The sequence below is a fragment of the Suricata suricatta genome, chromosome 8, assembly GCF_006229205.1.
Source record: "Suricata suricatta isolate VVHF042 chromosome 8, meerkat_22Aug2017_6uvM2_HiC, whole genome shotgun sequence".
Taxonomy (NCBI): domain Eukaryota; kingdom Metazoa; phylum Chordata; class Mammalia; order Carnivora; family Herpestidae; genus Suricata; species Suricata suricatta.
The window spans coordinates 84,904,309-84,929,872 of record NC_043707.1 but is presented as its reverse complement, the minus strand read 5'-3'; the positions used below and the strand labels follow the sequence as shown (position 1 = coordinate 84,929,872).

The following is a 25,564-nucleotide window of genomic DNA, read 5'->3' as shown; positions in this document are numbered from 1 at the left end:
GTGTTTGCTTTTAATTCTTGGCATGGAAACTTAGATGCTTTCTTCCCAATGGCATGGTCTCAAAGTTACACATTCCCCGCTAAGTGCTGCTGTAGCTGAAATCTCAAGGATATTTTCATTACCATTCAGAATATCTTAAATTTCCATTTGTTCCTTGCCATATGGGGATGTTAAACCCTAATTACTTCCTGGTTTTGCTACGGAGTCCTAGTTTAATTCAACTGGTCAATGAATGTACTCTGTACTATAAATCCTTAGAGAATGGTTACGGTTCTATAGTCTGTGTGAATATCCTATGTGCAGTTGCTGGATGTAAGGTTTTACAATTAGCAATTAGGTATACTTGATGTGCATTCTTAATAAACATACTTATTCATATCTTGCATTATGAGTTCCAAATACACAGATCTATTCACCCTTTCAGTCCTAACATTTGAAGATATGGAATGCTTTAAGAGAAGCTGGGCCTTAAGTGTACTTCCGAGTTTACTAGTGTTAAATTGACCCTCTTATCACTATACAGTTCCTGTTATCCTTAACACTCTGTCAGGGACAGCTTAGTCTGTTGTTTGTATTACTATTGCCACATACTGGTTAGTATTTGCTTGGTAACTGGTTTTCCACCTTATTTTTAACCTGTGTTCTTACTCTGAATGCGTAGCGTATGAAGTTATAATTGGGTTTTTGTGATTTTTAATCCAGTGTTATATAATTGGGGTGTATAACCCATTTTCACTTAATTGCAGATAGTTTAACTAGCTTCATGTTGAATGTCATGTTTTTCTCTTTAAGAAAACCTCTTTTAAAATTATCAGTTTCATTATCCTACTTTTATTAATTTTTTCTTATACCTTTCATGGTTATTGTGGAAATTGAAATGTGCTTTCTAGACTATTGAAGCTTACCTTAAATTAGTACTTTTACTTCTCCTTGAGGAATGAATCTTACAATGGTTTAAATCACTTACACCTTCTTGGGGCACCTGGATGGCTTAGTTAAGCATCCCACTTTTGATTTTTGCTAATGAGATCAAAACCCAGATCAAGCTCTCCACTGACAGCAGAGCCTGCTTAGGATTCCCTGTCCCTTTCTTTCTGCCTTTCCCCCACTCATGTGCATGCACATCCTAACATAAAAAATAAATCACTTCTTCCTCTTATGTCACTGTTGTAATCTTACTTCCATGTTTTAAGTTCCATACATTAGTTACATAATTCCATATTTAGGACTATACTGATTACACAAATGCTGTATTTTAATATGCTTAAGAAACCCTTCTCACTATTCTTTTCCCTAAAGTAGGTTTTTCTTTTTAAAATATTTTTTTACATTTATTTTTGAGAGAGAGAGAGAAAAAGAGAGAGAGAGAGAGAGAGAGAGAGCGAGAGCGCGCGCGAGCGAGCAGGGGAGGGTCAGAGAGAGAGAGGGAGGCACAGAATCTGAAGCAGGCTCCAGGCTCTGAGCTAGTGGTTAACACAGAGCCTGATGCAGGACTTGACCCCATGAACCATAAGATCACGACCTGAGCTGAAGCCGGATGCTCAACCGACTGAGCCACCCAGGCGCCCCTAAAGTAGGTTTTTCTAATCTGTTCTCCAAGTAGCCAAATTTGCTTAAAGTTAACTAGGACTACTTCAAACTTCTCAGTTATTTCCCAACTGATTTTAGAACCTATTCAAATTCTTTTCTATGGCCTCGAGGTTTTGATAGAACCTTTATCTCTAACACTTCATTTTATGATTTATTTTTTACTTATTATGCCTTATACCAGCCTTAAGGCTATCATCTTAGCAGACTCAGCCACTCTGATACAGATCTTTTAGGAGTTACTCTCCCAAAGATAATCTGCCTGACCTTCAGGTCTTCTACCCACCGCTCCTTATTTTCTTCATGGTACTAACTAAAATTTTAATTATTTTGCTTTTCTAGTTTTGACAGATTCACTACAGTACCTTGCTATTTCACCATCTAATCACTACAAAACATGCAACAGACTCAATCAACATATGTAAAATAACCAAATAATTCTTTCATTATGTTCTAAATACTGATACTGACAAATAACTCTCTAAAAGGCCTGTGGTAACTCATCCAAAGATTAAAAAAAAAAAAAATCAGGGATCTGAAAATGAAGAGATCATACTGATTCAAACAGCCCCAGGAAATGCAATCAAAATGGTACTAATGACAAGACTGCAATGGTGTGCCAAAAATTTTCAATGTGTTAAATATGTCTTTATATTCCATGAACAAGAGTTTCTTTTACATATAAATTCCTTATAAATCCTGATATCTCCTTTTCTTTCTACCTTTGCTCACATAAGAAACCAAATCTTTCAAATGCAGAGGAAACAATTTGCTACTTGTTACCCAGTTGACTTACCAAACTCACAAATGCCAGTATTTGCTGTGTACTTATGCGCAAGGCAAGAAAAAACATGACCAAAAGTTACAAATTCAAATCAGGCAGTTTCACTCCACAAGATGGAAATCAAATCTTATTGTCAATTCTACCCCTGGAATACACCCATTCAACTTTACTTCATATTACATCCAGCTTGGAGATACCCAGCCTATGTGATGAGGTTGGTAATAGGCTACGGCTGTTCCATCGGGGGTAAATACAAAATCCTTGCTCTGAGTTAGTACAACACTAACTCATCATTTTCAGTCAGTGTTCAATATGGTACAGTTTAATCCTGACAAATTAAGAGGTTCCTTCTTTTTCCAAGGTTTCTCACAGCCATGATTATTTTTGAACCCTTAAAAACATGATCAAAACTTGAGCCTTCACGGGCCACCTGGGTGGTTGAGCATCCAGCTTCGCCTCAGGTCATGCATGATCTCATGGTTCATGGGTTCAAGCTCCGCATCGGGCTCTGTGCTGACAGCTAGCTCAGAGCCTGGAACCTGTTTCAGATTCTGTGTCTCCCTCTCTCTCTGACCCTCCCCTGCTTGTGCTCTCTCTCAAAAAACAAAACAAAAAAAACCCTTGAGCCTTCACAATTTAGCTCGTAAACCATGTCCTTCAGGACTACTGAAGTCAATTCTGTTAGAGCATTTTGCTTTCATCCAGGCAAGACGAATTCTTCCCATTTTTATCAGACGTTATTTGTACCATAAACTATTTTGTAAGTTCCCCCACTAAATTAAGGTAATAGGAAAAGGGCTGTCCTGTATCCTTTTAGCTTTAAACCCAGTTGTTTTTACATCCTTGAATACTCTGTCTGTAACTTTCCTCATAATCTTTGTTGATATCATTCAAGTATTTAAGAATTTACCTTATTGTAATTATTTTTCTTAAACTAGTACCTTTTATTTTGCTAAATACATACATTTAGGAACTATTACTTAAAACTTTTAAAATGTTTTATTTGTATTTGAGAAGGAGAGAGAGAGACAGTGTGAACAGGTTAGGGTATAGAGGGATACACAGAATCTGAAACTGGATCCAGGCTCTGAGCTAGTTGTCAGCACAGAGAGCCTGACATGGGGCTCGAACACAGGAATTGGGAGATCATGACCTGAGCAGAAGCTGGTTGCTCAACCAACTGAGCCACCCAGGCGCCCCTAGGTGCTCTTTTCAGGTCAAGTCATCCCACCCTCACCCCACCATGCTGGATCTAGATCCCATCCCTTCACCTATTTGATGATCCAACACTTCTTCCCTCCGTCCTTCACCATTTACTTTCTGTTCTAATGGAAAATGGAAGCATACCAAAAAAAACCCCCAATCTCAAAGAATTTCCCAAGGCCAAAGCTAGAACTATTTGAGCAATGAAACACAGTATTGGTCTACGGCCTAAAGTATAAGAGATATGCATGAATCCATACAGATAAAATGAGAGGTATTTATTTTAACAGAAGAGTTCCAAGTGAGCAGACCGCCCTCCTGGACAAGATGTGGAGTTCAATTCCCCTCCCTGCTCAGAAGGTGGGCTACACTTCGTAATTTGCTTCCAAACAATGGAGCAGGTTAGGGGAAAAACACTAACTACAATGGTGAATTTGGGCAAATCTGGATATTATGTAATCCAGATATCTGATGAGAAAGTAACTTTCCCTGATATTCTTTCCAACTCCCCCATTCTAATCACAAGGGAAAAAAAAAAAAAAAGATGAATTTAGAATGGGGGATACCCAGCCAATGCTCCTCAGGACTGTCAAGGAAAGAATGAAATACTGTCAGACCAGAAGTGACTACAGAGATATGACAACTAAGTGCACTGTGGTACCCTGGACTGGATCCTAAACAGAGTAATGGAAAATGGTGAAATTCACATGAAATCTGGATTGTAATGAATAGTAATAATTCAATATTGGTTTCTTAGTTTTGTCAAAAGTGTGTGGTTAAGTGTCAATGATGGTGAAAACTGGATGGGGTATACTGGACCTCTGTACAATTTCTGCAGCTTTTCTGTAAATCTAGCTATTCCAAATTCATGTTTATCTGCTGATCTGCCCACCTATAATAATTAAAATTAATACTGCCTTACCAAATCACTAGATTAAAAAACATCTGACCATTTTGGCTTTGGATATTAGAGGTAGTACTGAAATTTGCCATCAGACTTGGAAGTAAATTCTTATTTAGCAATTTTTGTGGTTTCCTTGGGCAAGGTTTAAATTTCCTTAAGTTGTAACTTTCCTTTTTGTAAAATAGAAGATACACAGCCATGACTAAAAGTGACAGGGAGAATCATAAAATGCCTGTAAATCTCTTACTACATACCTTAAACTGTCTTTTAATTAAAATTGTCTACTCTATTTTCCAGAAATAATACAATTTCCAGTTCAGGAAAGCTACTAGGGAATGTAAAAAACATCTCACGACTGTATGAAAAAACAGGGCTGAGTGGAGAAATTCCCTGCCTTATCAACATCTACCACAATGGGTGTGGGTGCCAGACTACAAAAGATGAGATGTGAAACAGTCTTACTTGACCTTTATAACTGCACCTAGAGATGGGTCTTGCATTTTAGAGTTTGCCCTGAACTTAAACATTACCAGACACCATGCATATATTATTTAAATGAAAAGATTCTAAAGGAGAATTTAAGAAAATTTAGCAACTAAAAGGGACAGTTCCTGTTATAAAGTCACAGTTTTACAAGGAATTCAAGAAGCACACTATGGAGTACTATTTTACGACATGAAGTGTGGGATGCTGTGATAGGAAATACTCAATTTGGGTGTTCTCCATTAAAAAAAGTCATAAGCATTTCAAGTACTCATGGCTATAGATGATCATGGCTTTAGAATGTTTTAAACCAAGACTCCTCTATAAATATAAGGTATGTCATACAAGGTAAGTGAATATAAAGACTTTAAAATGCACAATCCAATATAACAAAACTGTAATTAGCTTAAAAATAAACATTAACTCAGAGCTTAAAAATTCTAATTTATTTCTCACAAATGCCACTTGATGCTTGACTCACAGCTTTATTTACATTTGTCTATAGCATCATTTCTTCATGAAATGAACTAGTACAGCTTAGTTAAACCAAATGAAATCATAATCATCTGAATTGTCTGTAAACTATTAGCTAAATTTATAACCTTGCATTTGCTTAGTACAGCCAAAGTTTCAAATACAGAAAGCACGAGAATAAACGAATGGTAACATGTAGACTCTAGAAGATCATCTGGGCAAATTTAGAGGGTGGACTTTCAAGAAGTCTGAGGCACAATTACAAGAGAGTAAAAGTTCTTGTGCAACCTACAGTAAATGTAGCAAAGAAAATTAAGACATAAAAAAAAGGGGAAATTCATTGTAAAAATATTATCAAAATACTTCTACATAAGATATTTTGCTTTCATCTTTAAGTCAATTGAAGAGAAAAATCGCTCATTTTAAAGGAAAAAAACAATTTTGTTTGGTCTGTCTACTAGATAAACTTAAAACTTTGAAGTTTTTAATTGCAGTAGACAATAATTTAAAATTAAGGAAAAAACAAAACGAAAAAGCAGGTACTGATCCCCATGACAAAAAGTCCCCAGCACAATCATTGATTTCCCTTAATATACTTACCTTGCATTGTCACTGAAGATACTGTTAAGAGAAATCTTTTTATTTTTAAACCAGAGGACAAAATGGAGCTCGAATGACCAGATTTTAATTTGAGAAATAAAACAAACTCTTTAAGTATTTTAAGCCATAAGTAGTTTCAAGGAACAATAGTATTTCTGCATGTCACACAGAAATAAGCATTCATTTGTTACTCAGAAGAAAATTTTATGCAGTGTTTGAACATCTCAAGGTAAATAAATGTTCATATAAATTCACAATTCACAATCTCTCTGCTGGTCTTTCACCCAAAGAAATATACTTCCATTTGATCCTCATTAACTACGACTCAACTTTGTACTACCATATGTGATAACTGGGTTTTTAGAAGATATCACATAAAGCTTCTTAAAATATTAAGACAAAAACATTTTGAAACATGTTTTTCTCATCAAGAGTATCAATAAGGAGAGGAACTTGTTTGACATTTTTGCTCAAAATTATTGTCAGGAAAAGAGAAATGAATAACACCCTTTTCCTTCTGCAGTTCACGAGATTTTCTATTCATTAAATGTGGTGGTACAAAAAGTAAAACTGGATAAAAGAGAGACAGAGATTCTAAGGCACCCTCAGCATAGGGAATTTCAAAATGAAGAAGTTTCCAGTTGGCTGTTTTTAACTAGTTTCACTTTTGTGACAGGAATCCTTTTGACATAGATTAACACGAACAGGTTGACTCCTTTTCCCAATTAACATAAACAGATTGTTTCCAACCAATTTACCAGTCTTGCCTCCATGCCCAAAGTTCAGGCAAGCTTAGGTTATCCTGTCTTCAGTCAATAGTTCAAATTTGGAAATGAAAAAACAAGAGTTCAAATTAAAAACAAAGTAGTTTGTCACAGCTGAAATGGTCTTAATTGAAGCAAATAGATGTAAATAATGAATGATAGAGTGTTTTAGGACATTATGGCTTAAAATACTATTTACTTTTAATTTCACAAATAAACACAGCTGTATTGTTGTGAAAAGCAATGAAAGGCATGCACCTCTACTAGCAGTTTTAGCACTTCTGACCAAGTAAGACACCAACTCCTTAAAAAATATGCTTCATGCACTGTACTGCTTTTTTTTTTTAAGATGTAAATTTTAATACATTATTTCTTTTTTGAACTTGAACGGGAACCAGAATGGGATGATCCAGAAGATGACCTGTGGTGCCTGTAAGACATAATAAGAAAGCAGATAGTCTAGTAAGCTAGAGCTGGTTATCAGCATTCATTCCTCAGACTGTGAAAATATAAAAAATAAAACCTCATTATGCTGGCAGAAAGAATAATTAAAACGTAAGATATAAACTTATACACATACAATTAACTAGTGTTCAGATGCTGGATGTGAGCCTAGTAATAACATAACCATAATTTAAAATTCTCTGTATTTTACAAGTATCTTCTTTTCTCAAGATATAGCCACCTCTCAATTATTTAAGGTAATAAAAGAAAGCCTTGCAAAAAATGTGTAAAATTACAGATACTATATAACAAAGGCATATAAACTTGGTAATGGAAATGTGACTAAATCAATTCCTGTGATACACTATAGTGTGGTTAAGTCTATATGTAAAACACATACAGCAAGGCTTCTGTGTATGAAAATATATATTCATAAATAATTACATTTTGGAAATCTAGGTCACACAAGATGATTGTACAATTAGTTATAGGGTTATATTCATGCAGCTAATATGAATAAGTCAATATATCAACCTGGGTAAAGTAGTGGTGTTCCGAGGGGTTGGCCCTGGGCTCAGGGTTGTTTAGTGTTTTCACCAATCACCTGGCTTATGGAATAGAGAACATGTTCATTAAGTTTAGATGACAACAAACTAGGGGGATTATATGTGGCTAAGATAAAAATTTGCAGAGTGGTAAGAAAGCAACAGAATGAGTTTCACTCAAGTACAGAGTAGTTTTCTTACAAAGGAACAAACGCACATAAACAACACTAGTTGTGTGTAACCTTAATTATCTGAACTTCAAAATGTGAAGCAGAATAATTCTGTACAGGAAGGAATCATGAGGTAATCCTACCACTGAACCCAGCAATAATCAGACTCTACTTAATCCCTACTTTCACAAGTTGAAAGGATATGGAAAATTGGCAAAGATTACAAAAAGAAATCATTAAAATGCCTATATAATTAGACATTGAAATATAGAGAAATTTAAAAGTGAGTAATTAACTAGCCTGCTGCAGAAAAGGCAGACAGAAGACATCTGCATTCTACAAATTTTAAAAATGTCAATATGGATAAAGTGATCTAGTAAAGGTCTTTCTCTTAAAAAAAGATAAAAAAGATTTGGACAAGATGAAAAATGTATTAGCTACAAACGCAACTTCCTTATATCTTCATATAGGGCATAAAACAATGATTTGCTGTGGAAATGCATCCACACACATTTGAGAATAGATTTCCAAAGATCTGAAATAGCTAATGAGGCCCCGGATTTCTACTTATATTTAATATAAAATCAAAATCTTAAATGCATTTAAAAAATCAACTTCTAAATTACCTCAACATACAGCCTCTGAATTATAATCTTAAAAGACAAATAACCGAGAGTTGGCTATAATAATCCTATGCAAAAATAAAAACTTAAACAAAATTAGATAGTGAAAGAGTGATTTATCTATAACTTTTCCAACAATCTGATCAAAGCACACAGGAAAAACAAAGTAATCAATGTTTTGAAGTTTGAAGCTGAAAAGTGTAATTTGAAATTGGAACAAAGGAGAAAATGAAAATCTAAGCCTTGACTAGGAAGTTGTAAACACACTTAAGAACACCCATTCTTATTTCTACAGAAACCCAAACCTTTCGGGTGACCGTGATCTTGTTCGTCTTTTTTTGCGATCACCAGATGAAGAAGATCTAGAACGACTTCTCTTTCTGTTCCTCTCAGGAGAAGATGATGAACTTGAATAAGATCTTTTTCGTGGGGAAGAAGAGCCCCTGTGGGACCTGGAGCTGGATCTTCATTGATTGAGAAACAAATCAAACATTTCATTAAAAGAAGAAATGAGGCAGATCATTCAGCTAACAGCTCCAAAAATAAACAGGATTTATAACTGAAAATTTTATAAGAAGGAATACTTACTGCATACTCAACAGAAGACTTCTGGTTCAATCACGAAAACAATTCTACTTAAGTACAATTACTTTAACTTCATCTTTTTAACGTTCTAAGTATTTATCACTTATAATTAAACACCAGCTGAATATATAAAGAATTTTTATCTTAAAGCTATCATTTTAAAGTATACATAAATACCAAAACCAAAAGGTAATTGCATCCGCATGACTTTATGTCTAGGAAACATGTCCCCGATTTGAGAAAAAAATATGTAGGTTATATACTAACTCCCGAGGAAAATAAACATTACAATTCCTTGTGGAATTATGCAACTTATTCAGTTGCTCTAGAAAAGGCGGGAATAGGGGACAGCAATGAGAAAGAACAGTAACTACTAAGTTGCCAAATAATCAAAAAAAGTAAAATAAAACGAGTAACTTTAAAACTCTGATTTATAATAACAATATTTTTATGAAGGACTACTATTCATGAAATATGAAGTGTTGACATTCACATGTTTCGGGTAGAAGTAAATGTTTAAATGCAAAATTTTTTCTTCATTTACGTATTTTGGTTGAAGGAATTTAGCTCAAACTTCCCAAAAAATTCACCTTTGGGCTTAAAACAAAATTAGAAAGCCCAAAAGGAGAATTCTTTGGAAAGTTATAAGCAATGAAAAAAATGTTTGGGAAGAATATGAAGGCTGTTTTCTAAATCTTAATTCTAGTACTTCCCAAAGGGAACTAAGACTTAAAGATCTTCACCTAAGAAGCACTCAAATAAAAGTCCTACCACAATGATAATACACAATAATAATAAACTCATTTGCTCTCCATTTTGTATTGGCTTAATAATACAAGTTTGTATATCATTCTTCCTTTGATATTAAATTGCAGTTGCCCTCTAATGCTATAGATTTGTCTCTATTAAGCATTTTTATCAAAAGAACTACCATTAAGCTTCAGGGTGAATTTCCACATAAGTGGAATTTTAGTCATTTCCTTATTCTTGTTAGATGCTTTAAATAATAAATCAAAACTATAAAAAAAAAGACTAGTGTCTCATTTGCTTCTTCACAAACTACTTCCCTCTACAGGTGGAACTAAATGCAACCTGAAGTTAACAGTAATGTTTACCTAAGACCACATCCTACCTAACCACCCATACGTTCTGATTTAGTCTGTAAAATTTAAAAAATGCTTATTCTAAACATAGTATTTGTGTAAAATTTTATATTTATAATTTTTATAATATTGTGTATAATATTACAAAAAATAGAAATGTGTATAAAACATTCCAGAAACTTTATCAAATATAAATGACAAAACAGTTTCTGCAAATACTGAAACTGCCCTATAAAACAGAATCTGTTTTGAGGCCAGGTTAATTTTCTTCTTTTTAAAAACACAGTAAACTTTTTCTTTGCGTATCTATAGTTTTTTGGAACTATTATTGCAAACAATTTTACTGTACTAGAGATCTGGTGTTAAGACTGCTCCATCTTCCTATTTCACATTTTAGCTAGTACAAAAATAACAAACCTTGCATAATGCCAAATAGCAGCCTTAATTCAATCATGGGAATGTCTTGGCACACTGCTGGCAATGGAAACATCTCATGGTGAGAAAATTAAGCCGAGGCAAGTGCATTAGTTGTCTAATGCTAAAATAAAATTGACAAGTAGAAGCAAAATAAGAGGAAAAAAAGCAGCAACGCCTTCCGCAGCCTTTAAATATTTTTTCTCTCTGCTTTACAGAGAGATGCTACCTCATTCACCTTGATTTCGACCCACGAGATCTCGAACGTTCTCTGGAACTGGAACGAGATCTTGACTGCGAACTGGAAGAACTTCTTGAACGGGACCTGGAACAACATGGAAGGATTTTTTTTTCCAGGACCACTTAAATGAACTTTGTGATATGAACACTGAAAGAAAAATATTTATTAGAGTTCATTTTCATATAAAAAGACAACTATTTAAGATACACATTTTCAGAACACAGTACTTTAAGGTAACTAAACATTTTATTGCTTAAATACTTATGCCAAAACTTAAACTAATATTTAAAAAGAAAAGCAATTATCACTTTCCAAGTCTGACTAAACTGTTCTAAAAAAAAAAATCACTCAAAATTGTACATTATCTCACTTCATTAACATTGAATACTTTCTGTTCACAATTTTTAAAGCAAGCTAAAAACTTACAAACCTAGGAATTTTGAATGCTGTTTATAATTTAACTTCTCTGATACATCTCTATCAATTTCCCTTATAAAATTCTTTCCATTTCCTCAATCTCTAGCTAGTATGACACTAGAAGTATGATATGTTTATGTTTATTTAACTATTTTTCTATCTACTCAAAGTTTAGAGAATTAGAGAGAAAATATGTCAACAATCCTATAATTGTCTTAGGTAATTATATTACTGAAAAATGTAAAAGGGAGATATATGGCCTACTTAAATTTTAAAAATCACAAATGAAGTATAATTCACTTACTAACCTTATACCTTTAATTTACCCCTTAAAATAATACTTTGTAGAAAAAGATGACTATTTAACATTTACATCTTAAAATTACTCTCTTTCTAATTAGTCTTGTAAGCTTTCAGGCTTCACAGTGCTCCAATAAAAAAATTATCTAATTTTTCTCTTCTAGAGAGTGGGTATGCGTGCATATGCAAGCAGGGAAGGGTGCAGGATGGGGGCTGGAGGGCAGGGAGATGGGGGAGGGAGGAAGGGGAGAGGGAGAGAGAATATGAATGAATGAATGAATGAATCTTAAGCAGGCTCTAAGCTAAGTGTGGAGCTTGATGCAGGGCTTGATTCCATAACCTGGGATCATGACCTGAGCGAAAATCAAGAGTCATATACGCAACCAACTAAGCCACCCAGGTACCCCCCAAATTATCTGTTAAGTGCACAATTAGCTAATATTTTTACTTGTAAAAAACATTAAAATTCATTGCCCATAGTTTCACTGGATCATGAATATGAATTCTTCATGGGAACACTGTTTATATATGGTACTGCTTTTACTCACTTAAAATTTTATTTTCATTTTTGACTACACAATCAAGTAATAGTATTAAAATTTTACATTACTAACAATATTCAAGTATAACACCAACTAAATCCTGTTTTTGCTGGGCATCTCAAGATCATAAGCATTAAGCCAATATAACTAGTATGGCAGAATCTGCTCCTTTATTCAGATACCTCTATTAAACCATAAAAACACTGTATAGCAAGCAATGTTTTAATTAGTGTCTAGAAAACTTCTGTACTAGCCTTAACATCATTAGTAAAAATATAAATCTTTACTTAAAAATTTCTAAATGTAAACTATTTAATCAAGTATCACCATATGTAATAATTTAAATAAATTTTTAAAATCTATTTTAATAATAGTCATGGTGATAAAAATGGACCAACGAAGTTTCATATTAAAACTCTGCATTTCTGAAAATATTGGAGAATAGTTTCATGGCACTAAGAAAAAATTATTTTGTAAAAGCTGACTTGAATCAAATCTCAAATAAAAAGGAAAGCTTAATCAGTCAAGAAAAACAAAATTTATAAATAAAGAAGTTAGATACTGACATTTTGACTGGTGTTACCCTTGACCTGTACCCGTTTACCTGGACCTAGACCTTGAACTTGAGGGGGAGGATGAGCGTGATGAAGATCGTGAATGTGAAGATCGAGACTTTGAGCGACTTCGTCTGTTAGATTTCTTTTTATTACTATCTTCTTCTTCACTGGCATCAAGATTGTATTTTGAGAGATCAGCATCATCTTCATCCTCATCCTAACAAAAATTCAGCCAATATTTAGACACTTGGATATTAATGCTATCTAGTAGGAATGATGAACAGTTCTGTGTACTGGACATCTCCATATGGATATGTGATGTCATCAACATCTCAGCAAATCCTCAATCCTAAAAGTCTGCCTATTATTTTCCTTATCTCAGCTAAACAGATCGACTATTTCAGATATGTCAAAGAAGTAAGCCTAGAAGTCATACTTATTTCCTTTTTCTGTCACAATGTTATTACCAAGCAAGCTATCAAGACTTTTCAATTTTAACCCCTGAAAAGTCCTTGAATCCATCTTTTAGTCTTAGTTCAGAGCTCTGCTCTTCTCTTATACATTACAGTATAACCTTTCAGGTGGTCTAACTCTAGAAATCCATTCCGCCTCCCCTACATCTCAATGTATTGACCATCACCACCCTTAACCAGGTCAGATAAACATACCTCATTTGTTTCTTGTAAGCTTTAAAAATTGCTCCATGTTGATTTGTTTAGTTGCATTTGAGGGCCTATTATGATCAGACCTCAAAGTGTACCCTTAATCTGGATCTATACATCAGGCCATAAAACTTTACACTTTGGACTCAGAGAATAAATACCCCTTGATGGTGGTGGTTGTCCCTCTCACCATTCTCCCCTCTGCTCTAACCACACTGGGTTATGATTTTTTTTAATGTTGCTAATTTGTTTCCTTTTTAAGTGACCTCTATTAATGTTCTCTGCTTCAAAGTGTTCTGACCACAGCTCTTGCAGCCCACAACTAGTATTCTATCATTCAAGTCTTAGTTCAAATTTCACCTTCTCAAAAATCCCCCCATCCACTGAAAGCTAAGTAGCTCTTCTCATGATCTATTATCACTTGTCTTTATAAAGTAATTGGTATCTAAATTCTCATGTTCATTTATGTCTTTCCCCTCTAGAATATAAGTTCCATTAAAAGAAGTGTGGTTCTTAGTTATTGCTCTATCTCCAGACCTAGACTAATGCTTGGCAGAGTGGAAGCTCAAAACCTTTGTGAGAACAAATGAATACACAGAATATAATCTTCACTATGGGACAAAGATCATCAAAAGGATTCATGTTGTATCATCACTCCAATAAGGCTAAGAAGAAATATGACAAGGAAATCATTTACCTCATCTAATTTATATTTAGAAAGATCTTCATCCTCATCCTCTTCTTCTCCCTCAGATTCCTTATCTTCAACTTCCTTTAAAATAGATGCAGGACCAACTGCCTTCCCCCTGTATTTTTTCTTTTTGCGTCCAAACTAGAGAAAAAGTTTCATGACATTTCTATCAGCTAAAAATGTCTTAAAATTACTATTTTTTCCTAAGAAATTAGTTTTATATATTTAGGTCAACATGTATTTTTTAAGTGAATTGTAACAATTTTATATTTAAGCCAATTATGACTTCTTAAAAAAAACTGTACTTATAAAAATAAGATACATTTAATATTATTCCTTTGCATTTAAAATATTTTTGAAATTTTCTAATTTGTGTTCAAAACCTGCACACTAATATATAGCTTACCTCATCATATTCACCATCAGATTCTTCTCTTTCTATATATTCAACATTTTCTCTTTCATTAAAACCACCACCATAACCTAAAAGGGGAAGGGGCATAAACTGTTATCTTAAATCAATTCATTAAAATAACAAAAATAAGTCCAACAACATCACTTCTAAGAAACAGAGAAAAAGAAAAATGTCATAAATGGCACTTGTGTAACTACCTAATAAATTACTAGCTTAAAAAGAGCTATTAAGAAACATCACTACAGAGAACAGTGTCAAAGTAGGATACCTTAGCTGAAAAAGCCTTGTTGCTACACTTCTAGTTCTTCTCGATTTCAAAATGTCCTGTTTTACTTAGCTTATGCATGGAATATATGGGTGGAAAACATCTATTCTTATCTTTGCTATAACCAAATTTCAAAATGACTTTCTTCTGTAGTTCATAGTTCTTCCAGAAAGAGCGTGCTAAGAACCAAGACTCAAAATTTCACAGTTTAACAGTTGTAGATAGTCTGAAATCTTTTGATGTATTGAAATTTTGCTGGGCTAAAATGCAGGTAGGGCTTGGAATATTCCTAATTATGCAAACAAATACAATGACATAATAAAGGACATCCAAATTGGTTTTAATACAGTTGTTTTTATTTTTATTTTTTTTTAATGTTTATTTTTGAGAGAGACAGAGCAGAAGTGGGGGAAGGCAGAGAGAGAGAAGAGACACAGAATCCAAAGCAACTCCAGGCTCTGAGCTGTCAGCACAGAGCCCGACTCGGGGCTCAAACCCATGAACCGTGAGATCAGGACCTGAGCCGAAGTCTGACACTTAATGACACTTAACAGACAAAACCACCCAGACACACCCTTCCTCCTTTTAAAGATAGGATTGTTTTTACTGTATTGTTAAGTCACTAGGTCTCTCAGAACTAACCAGTAAACTTTTAAACCGAAAATATTCTATTAAAAAATAGTCAAGTTCAGGAAGCCACTATTCTTTGATGTTACAATCAACATCTACAATTAGGATTGAATTTTTTCACATAAACTTAAGAGAAAGTAGAGTTAATTTTAGAGAAAGTGAGTGACATTTTGAACTAAATATCCTACTGAAAAAAATAATACAAAGTTATGTGGGTATAAAACAACATAATCTAACTACTTCCCATATTGCACAGCAGTACCAGCACATAAAGGCAGTGATTATGAGATTTTTGTTAAATGCTAAAATAAATTTATAAACAAAAAAGTTTTCTTCAAGAATTTAGGATATGTGACTTTAAATTTACCAATCAGAGGCAGTTAAAAATTGATCACTTACCCTATCATCTTTTTATAACAGTTACAAGTAGTAGAAAACATAATAGCTGTCAACATAATAATGTACTAATTTAACTTAAAAAAAAAAAGAAAATCACATTAATCTTGTTTTCACTATACTTCTTACCAGTGAAAACTGCAGTGTGCTGGTATTAATTGCATAAGATCCCTTGCCCTCTCCTACCTTATTTCAGAGACCATATTTTTAACTGTAATAGACAATTTCCCCTTATTTCTGCACAGATGACATACAAATGTGAAGTGTATTAAATACCAGTAACAACTTTCTGTAGTAAAATCTTGCCTCTAGTTTTTCAGATCAAACATAAAAAAGCAAAAACACGTGCAAACAGGTATATACTAAACCTCAAGAAAACAGCTCACACATTTAATGCTTACTTTAGATTATAAACTCTGTGGAAAATCCTAATTCTTATCTCTAGATACATTTAATATTACACCAATATGCCCTGAGATTAAGGTATGAATACTCTGATAAACAAATTTTAAGAGATAACTAATGATAAAGACCTAAGCATCAAAATACTTAAAAGTAGGAGGAAAAACTTAAAAAAATCCACAGGATCTAGATGGAAAATAATTCATAGGAAAAAATAAAAAGTAAAGTGAAACACCATGATTCCCTTGGGCCGGCAGAACAGAAAAATGTCTGATAAACTAGACTATGTAGAAACATGTAAAAATATTAAAACAATCCTATTAAAATCAATAGACTTTTAAGGGTTCTTTGTTCATATTTAGTGATCTACACCTGAAAAATGCTATGGCAAATAAATTATGGCAGACTTAGATGTTAAGTGTTACACATAATTTTGCACAGGTATGTAAGTACAATTACTTTAAATGAATATCATATCAAATATAAAGCTATTCTCATCTCATACAGCCTACAGAAAAAAACCAGCAATTTGTTAATAACAAGGACATTGCTAAACTTTATTCAAAAGATAGGAGAATAGGTGAGCTTGGGTGGCTGAGTTGGTTAAGTGTCCAATTTTTGATTTCGGCTCAGGTCAGCAGCTCATGATTCGGATCATGGGATTGAGCCCCTCACGGAGCTCCTTGCTGATAGCCTGGAGCCTGCTTAGGATTCTCTCTTTCCCCTCCCTCTCTGCTCCTCCCCTACTTGTGCACACAGAATGGCTAAATTATTTGTACAATTATTTAATGGGATAATGCAAAGTCAGCAATCTTTTAGGAGTGCACCAAATTTTCTTTTATTCATAGACTATCCCAGGCTTGGGAAATGTTCCCCAGAACCTTGGACTTTCTTATTAAAAATAGCAAAGGGACACTGGAGAGCTATGCTGTAGGTTATTTCACAATTTCAACTGTAACCAGCAAAGACAACTAGTTATAGCCAGGGAAGTGGGAAAGGCTGAAGACAACCAAATCACTGAAAATATAGAATGAGTGAAGAAAAAGTGAGAAGGCATCAAACTTTGAGGACTCACAAATAGGTCAGAGAATATGAATAGGTAAAAGGCTTTTTGGAAATAGAATTTAAAAACCTGTTCAAGATTTTGGACTTTATTCTAAAAACAAAAGTTTTATTTATTTTTATTTTAGAAAGTGAGCAAGCAAGCAGGGGAGAGGGACAGAGGCAAAGAGACAGAGAATCTTAAGTAGGGCCCACGCTCAGTAGGGAGCCTGATATGGGGCTAGACCCTAGGACCCTGGGATCATTACCTTAGCCAAAATAAACAGATGCTCAACTGACTAAGCCTCCCAGACACCCAAAAACTATTTTAAACAAATAGAGCTTTTAGTTTGAAAAATGAAATTAAACATCTCTGGCTGCAACTGGGCAGGAGGGGAATAGGTACAGACAGCAACGAAGTGGCTATTTTTCCAAGACAAGATCTAGTGGTATCCTTATCTAGGGTGGTCATGGAAAAGAATTTTGAGGGGAGAAGAGGACAGATAAGGAGTGACTAAGAAAGACACTTAGGTTTCTGTCTTATGCAACAAGCATATGGTGAGTAGTCCTAATCATGAGAAAGAGATCACTAGAAAAGGGCCAGGTCCTGGGGGAAAATCATGAGTTCAGTTTGGATATAATAAGTTTGACGATTACTTGGTGATGCTGAATAGACAGCTGGATATATGGGTCAAAAAAAGTCTCAGCTGAAGACACATTTGGTACCATGGTGTGCTGAAGTTAGAAAAAAATGTCCAGAAAATAGAGTGAAGAAAGAAAACTTAGGAATTGGGTCTTGAAGACTCCTAACATTCTGTGGTCAGGTAGAAGAGTATGGCTCTAAAAAGAAGACCAAGTAAATTATCAGAGAAAAAAAAGATGAAAAAAACATAAAATATACACCTTAGAGGTGAATGAAAGAAAAAAAGGAGATGACTCGTATTAGAAGGCCTCAATCTATTCAATCAGTACAAAGCTCAGACTGAGAAGGGTAGGACAGGATTTGAGGACTGAAAAAGGAAAAGTATCTGGGACATTAGGTTATAATGTTCTCACATGTGAGAATATCAGAAAAAATTAAAACTAAAAAAAAGAATGAAGGGAATAAAACAATTTCTGTTGTAGTCTAGAAAGACCAGGCCCAAATGAGTCTTAAACGGCTAGTGAGTCTCCCCTTTGCCCTTTCTAATGTCACTATTCGTTAACATAGAGCTCTCTAATGCTATACTTTGTAAAATGTGACACTGTTAAACAGAGGATGACTGTGTGTGAGAAAAAAACATCAAGGCAAAAAACTCAAGGGCAGAACAGAAAGAATCCTTAATTAAATTACTGTACACTTAAAAGAAGGTGACAGAATTGTTAATTAAAATTTTTAGTTCTTTTAAGATCACTTAGGGGCACCTGGGTAGCTCAGTGTGTTAAGTGTCTGACTCTTGATTTGGCATCGGTCATGATCTCCTGGTTAATGAGACTGAGCACTGATTGAGCTCTGTGCTGGGAGCATGGAGCGTGCTTAGATTCTCATTTTCTCTCTCTCTCTCAAAATAAATAAACAAACATTAAAAAAATTAAAATCACTTAGATAGAATGTGATTGAATTTTACCTGTTCTTTCTTCTAACTTCGCATACTTTGGAGTATTACACATGTTACACTCTGATCTTCTGGCCCAATTCACATTACTGCACCTTTAGAAGGGAAAAATACCAAATTAGCAGTCTATAACACAAGAAAGAGTAAATTTCTAGATATTCTAGAATGTTAAAATAAAAAGAAAATATGGATTCCAAGGTAAGACTGAAGTATTTAAGCAAAACCAAAAGCTAAACAGTATGGAGAGTATCTCTGTCATTTTTTGAAAAATAGGAGACAAATTATATCTACATAGATTTTGATGTCCTGGAGGGAAAAATCACTATAAAGGTTTTACTAATTTCTCAGTCTCCAAATTTACCTCAAAGAACAATAAACTTATACCTTCGAAATAACGTTAAAAAAATTTTTTTTGAGGAATCAGTTCAAGCACTAAATATCATAGCATACCAAATCCAGTGACCTAGTCTGTTGACAAAATTTTTTCCAGTACAATTTTAATCTGTATTGGATCAAAAATTTATGTAAGACCCTCTTCTGATTCAGTCCTTTTTCATATATATTTGATTCATCTGCACAACAGAAAAGATGGAAGTTGAAAAAAATCTATACAGAACTTGAAAATCAAAAGTATTAAGAATGCCTAACTACAGATATTTATGACACAGGACTTATGATTCTGAAATAACTCTGTAAACAGGCAAAATGAATTGAGTGTATTTCACATTGATGATAGAAGTTGAAAGTTTTGAGCATTTTTAATAGAAAGAAGTAGGCTTTGGTGGTTTTAAATAGTCTTTGCTCCTTTTTGTGAAATGCAAGCTTACTTTAAGCATTCATTTACTGGTATACATAAGCCATCATGGTGAAAACTAATACTACCATTAAAAAAAACAGAATTTTTAAAAGTTCTTTATACTTCTTATCAGATACATACTAAGCAGTACACAGATCTTTGATTTAGAAGGTGTCCTTGGTTTGTCAATGTGAATGAGAACTGAAATATTAACAAGCAGTGGCTAGATATATTATTAGGGAATTAAAAATGGATAATTCAAACACATACGTTTTGCACTGCCAGTCATTAGCACTAAAAAGGCCTCGGCTCTTTTCTGCAAGTGTCTTTCCTATTTCAGTACCCCCAGCTTTCATCATCTTAGCCTCAGTTGTTTTCTCTGAAAATACCAAAATGATACATTATTAATCTGGGGAAATTTAAAAAAACAATCTGTATACAATCTTAAAAGAAGCTTCCTTAAATGCTTACCCCGACCACATCTATTACAGCTGGTTCTTCTAGCAAAGTTTACATTTCCACATCTGAAAATAAAGTAAAAAATATTTAGAAAGACATTATAACTGCAGAATTTTTTAAATTCTCTATACACAACTTTTTAATGTGTCCTTATTATACACCTACATCCAGAACTTCTCTAACAGCATCTCAGTCATGTTAATATCAATGTTAACTACGAAAAAGAAATCATCACAATTTAGGTGGAAAAAACAGGAGATAACTATAATATTTAAAGTCAGAAGTCCAGGATAAGAAACTCCAATCTTTCACTATCTAGTTATGTGATTCCCAGTAAGTCACCTAAGGTTTCTGGGTTTCAGTGTTCTATTAGCATATATCATCGATAACAACAAAATCCCCTTGGCAAAGCTAATGTGAGATATCCACTTCCACAATTACTGAGGAGGCACTAGAAACAAAAACAAAAAACACACAGAAATGTGTTATTATAAGAAACACATAATCCTAAGGATGAACCAATGAGGAGAATATTGATAAATCAAAGATGGCTTCAAGGGTCTTGATAAAATGCTAGAAGACCGAATGGTAAGGAAAGAAAATAGTTGAAAAAATAACCACCACAACCAAGAAACTCAACATATGGAGGAACACAGTATCACTTTATGTTTATATATGGATTCCAATGAAAGACTGAACTATTTAAGCAAAAGCTAAACAGTATGGAGAGCATCTTCGTCATTTTTTGAAAAATAGGAGACCGATTATATCTACATAGATTTTGATGTCCTGGAGGGGAAAATCACTATAAATTAAAGGTTTTACTAATTTTTCAGTCTCCATACTTAATTTAAGTCTCCAGCAAACTTAATTAAAAAAAATTATCAAGTTCATTTACCTGGTCTTAACAGTGCATCGCCATTTTCGGTATAAATGTGTTAAATGCTGAGTGATATGCAAAGCTTGGATTTTTAAAAACTGATTACTCTTCTTTGAAATATATATTGTAGAAATATTCTATTCATATTTGTAATTGAGTTGAATGCACTTAGAGACCAATTTAAAATTTTGCGTATGCTGTCATTAATGACACTGCCAAAGGCAAATCATTCACGTAATCAGTTAACATAAAAATCAGAAGTGTTATACGTTTTGAATGATTTCAATACTTTTTACCACCCAGAGCAATGCTATTCATAGCATGAATTTGTTCTACTCAATACTATCAGATAAACCGGATCCTTCAGATCACCCGAATCTTTATGCAAATAGATGATCAGTTTATTATGAAATAAACGTAACAGTATTTCATTTAAACTACATACAAAGTTGATAGAAGTCAAATACTGAGGAAATATGGATTTAATCTCCTTTACGGACATTAGGTGATCTAATTCTCTTAAACTAAAACCAAGAGCTAATTAATTAAGAGAATTTACTATATTTCACTGTTCTACACACTATGCTATCCTGTATTGACTCAAAGGGAGCTATTCTATACCATTTTTTTAGTACCGTTAAATAACCTACTTAGGGTTACACTGTAAGGAACAGAATTGGAATTAAACCCACATGTTTGCTTCAAAGTTTCTCTTTGAACTTTTAGTTTTGGCTAGCCTGAGGACAAGAAATCTGAAACTTTTATTTGAACATGAGTTGTGCATTAAATTTTCCGGACAACTACTTTACCTAGATTTCCAAACAGGTACGTCTATTTAAGCATCCTGCAAAAGAATCTAGCGACTTAACAGCACAGCAACAATGTCAAGAGGCTGAGCCACTAAACACGTGCTTCTCTGCTGCAAGCATCTCAGGCAGGCAAAATCAGAGGCCTCCTGTCTTTGGCTCGAAGGAGGGGAAAGGTTCAATTCTCGTGGGGAATTAAAGCTCAATAAAGAGGAAAAAGTCAGAATCTCCTAAATCCAAGAAGGGCAGTCTTTAGGGGGAAAGTATAGAGTACAAGAGAAAGCGGAAATTTAAAAAACATCCCCCCCCCCCGAAAAAAACCCAAGGCGAATTATGGAAAGCAAAAAACGAGTTGGAGAAAGCAGCTTCCCGCGAACCAGAGTAAAGTTCTACAGAAAAAAGTCACGTGAGGCAGATCCAATAGCAAGCTAGCCACGACTCTGGAGATTGCCTTATCGCTGAAACCTGGCCGAGGCGGGGGTGGGGGGTGGGGGCAAAAGGTAGGCCATCTCACTCTCGAAAAAGAGGGGCTGTCTTGGAGAGTTAACGTCGAGGAAACTCGGAGACATTCTCAAAACAAAGGCTCCCGAAATACCTCACCGAGAAGAGGCTGGAGCCGCCTTCCCGCCTGGGAGCCGGCGGCTCGCCGTCTCAACCCGGCCTGACGTACAGGAGCCATGAAAACGGAAAACGCCGAAGCCACCTGAGAAAGCCTCTACCTATAAACCCTGCCCCAATTCTGGACCCTTCATGAGCTCACTTTTTGTCAGGGCAAATCCAGTCGCCGTCACTGACTCGGAAATTCTTAGTCGACATCTTGGACGCCGCCACCACAGCCACCCGCAGCTACGTTTTCGCAGGAGGAAGCGGGCAAGGGACTTTCGGCACTCCGGGGCTGTCCCCACGACGCCTGACTCTGACTCACCGCTGCACCAGGCTTAATAATGAGGACATTCGGCCGGGATTGAGTTTGAACGTTATTGTCTAGAGTAAAATGCCTGCGCGATTGTTTCCTGGCCGAATGAATTTCAGGGCAAATGTTTTCTCCGGAGCTTAACTAACAGGCGCCTCGCGGACAGCCCAAGCGGGAGGCCTTCGTGGCACTGGAAGCCTTGGAGAGCCCCCTACAGGCGGGAGGACCCGAAAGGAAAATACTTCCGTTCAGATGGGCGGAGCTAGGGGGCCGAGGCGGAAATGGCTGTAATTAGGTTTCAGTTGGGGATGGCGGGTTGCTTCGGCTAGATTTAGGGGGTGAGGTATGATGGACTAGTGAAATATTTGTAGAAGTTATTTTAATAAATGATTGAGAATTCTGTTCTTTAATTACTTAAATGGTACACGGCTATAATTTAGAAACTTACTCTTTATTGGTACGTAGGTGGTGTAACAAATAGGCAATGTACACGTGGGAACCGACCAGTAACTTTAGAAGTAGGGTATTGCCAATATTTGAAAAAAGTTACCTGTGTCTTTTACCTCTTTCTTTCCTCTAGCGGTAATATTCTCCTCTGTTTGAGATTTATTCTTTTGTTTTTTTTAAAATTTAGTTTATGTATGTTAAACTTAAAAACTTTACAAGGATAGTTGGTTTTTATGTAATTTGCAGCTTTTTCCCCTACTCAGCTGTATACTTACAAATTCGTTTTAGGTTGTTACATATATTTGCATGTACCTGTAGTTCCCTAATTTTACTGCTATATACTGTAATGGTAATATTTCTTTATGTGATAGCTTATCCCTTTTATTTACCAGGTTTATCATTACAAATAATGCCTGTATAAACATTCTTACGCTCGGATTTAGTTACCAGAATGCAAAAATTTTTCTAGAGTACAGTATATCCGTATAGAGAACATTTTTCAACTACTTTCTAGTTACGGTAACTGCTTTTAAGTCTTTGATAATTGTAACATCTTAGTCATCTAGGGGTTAGCAGCTAGTGATTTTATTTTTCTTTGAGGACTGGTTCTATTTTCCCACTTCTATGTATAGTGTTATGTTGCATAGACTCAGTCCTATTAAAAGCCTTTGGGGAAAGTTGATCATTTTGTTTTGTTTAGGAGACAAGTCAGTCCAGTTTGATTCAGATCCACAAGTTCAGTCTCACTTTCTGTGGGTGCTATTCCCTATCAGTTTTCAAAGGCTTTGTTATTCTGGTTTGAGTCTTTCCTATACAGACAACACTCAGATTATTTTAGAACTTGGGCAGTACAGTAGTCCCTCGTATTTGTAGTTTTGCCTGGCTTCAGTTACCTGTGATCAACTATGAGAAGCAGATTATCCTCCTGACTTATCATCAGAAGGTCAATAGATTTAAACTGTTACAAATGCCTATCATTCACCTCACTTCATCTTGTCCTGTAAGCCTTTTACCATCTCACATCATCACAGTACAAAAATATATTTTGAGAGTGAGGGAGAGACCACATTAAGATTTATTACAGTATATTGTAATTGTTCTATTTCATTATTAGGTCTTTTTTCCAAATTTATAAAGTAAGCTATAAATTGTAGGAATGCATGTATAGGAAAAAACAGTATATATTGGGTTTTATCTGTAGTCTCAGGCACCCACTGGGGGTCTTGGTCATATCTCCTGTGGATAAGGGGTGACTACTGTAGTTTAAGTTGCAGTTCAAGTCACATATCTTTTGGTATACAGCTTGTGTCGTTCCTGAGGATGCTTAGTTCAGGTGTGAGAACAGAATTTATGTGGGTTTATGCATAGAATTAGGGGGATTCCCCTTTTACATTCTTCCTTTTTGATATTCCACTCATGCTCTCTGTTTTGCAGGGTCCCCTTTTCTTGGCCGTTTTGCCAGAAATAGGAAGTTTTTCTTGGGAGTTGTATCTGCCTTCCATAGCTGCAACAGCTGACTAGGGCCCACACTGGGGGAAAAAGGTGAGAGAAAAATATGTGGATTCCCTCTGAACTATTCAGATCACAGAGGTCTCCTTTCCCATCTCCTTTGTTTAGAAAGGTAAGTATTCCCTTGGTCCATGCCTAGGCATCAACCCTTGGGTCAAAGCCCAGAGGGAGAAAAGCGGGGCTGGGGGGAAAGCCAAGTATTTTCTCACAGAAGCTCCTTTTCTCAATTCATCTGGCTAGAAATACAGGATATCTCTTTATTTTTAATGCCTGTGCTGCCATTAGATTTACTAGATGTCAGGGCTCAGGTCAAAGCTATGAGAGAAAATAGGAAAAACAAACAGGGCAAGTCTCCAACTTTTGGTTCTCACCAATCTGCCTTTTTAAATTTACTTTTCAGAGTCCTCAGGTAGTTGCTTTTTGTATTTTGTCCTGACCTTGTGGTTGTAATCAGTTGGAAAGAGTAATGTAATCATCTTGACTGGCAGTGCAAGTCCAGGGAATGCAAATTTCTACAGTATATCCATCAAAATGATTAAAATGAAAAGTTCAGACAATTCCAAGTGTTGGACAAGGTGTGGTACAAAAATTTCTTATATTCTTATACATAGTGGAAGTCACTATGTCACTAGTCAATTGATATATCTCCTTTGGAGAACATTTGTTAGAGTGTATTAAATCTGAACATTACGCATACCTTATGATGCTGAAAATCCACTCCCGAGTATACTCCTGACAGAAATGCACATATGTTCACCAAAGTTGTGTATAATTCATTGCTACACATTCATAACTCCAAACTAGAAATTTCCAATTACTTATTTATGATAGCCTGGATAAATAAATTGTCATAAATTCACACACTGGAATACCATATATAGTAATGAAAAAAATTGCAACCACATTAAACAGTGTGG

At 35.0% G+C, this 25,564-nt stretch overlaps 1 protein-coding gene and 1 long non-coding RNA gene across 8 annotated transcripts in view; one reads left to right on the top strand and one right to left on the bottom strand.

Annotated features, from left to right (window-relative positions):
• Positions 1-5,385: 5,385 nt before the first annotated feature.
• Positions 5,386-22,649, bottom strand: ZRANB2 (zinc finger RANBP2-type containing 2). 3 transcript variants are annotated; one of them, XR_003911815.1, is made up of 11 exons: positions 22,539-22,648; positions 20,105-20,157; positions 19,904-20,012; positions 18,850-18,932; positions 14,500-14,576; positions 14,100-14,234; positions 12,788-12,957; positions 10,922-11,008; positions 8,887-9,045; positions 7,778-7,847; positions 7,173-7,229 (listed from the first exon to the last, which is right to left on the bottom strand). XR_003911815.1 is itself a non-coding variant. In XM_029947676.1 (11 exons), exons 1-10 carry the CDS (start codon positions 22,592-22,594, stop codon positions 7,818-7,820), a joined length of 963 nt encoding a protein of 320 aa, XP_029803536.1. In that variant the 5' UTR covers positions 22,595-22,647; the 3' UTR covers positions 7,173-7,229; positions 7,778-7,817. The 3 variants fall into 3 exon arrangements, 2 of the variants coding, with proteins under 2 accessions (XP_029803535.1, XP_029803536.1); XM_029947676.1 differs by having other exon boundaries at positions 7,778-7,851; positions 22,539-22,647; XM_029947675.1 differs by lacking the exon at positions 7,778-7,847 and having other exon boundaries at positions 5,386-7,229; positions 22,539-22,649.
• LOC115298653 overlaps positions 22,277-25,564 on the top strand; it is a 31,706-nt gene continuing 28,418 nt past the window's right edge. For all 5 annotated transcript variants that reach the window (XR_003911820.1, XR_003911817.1, XR_003911816.1 and 2 more), the window contains exons 1-2: positions 22,277-23,034; positions 24,573-24,680. This is a non-coding gene — a long non-coding RNA (uncharacterized LOC115298653). The remainder of the gene's footprint in view (positions 23,035-24,572; positions 24,681-25,564) is intronic.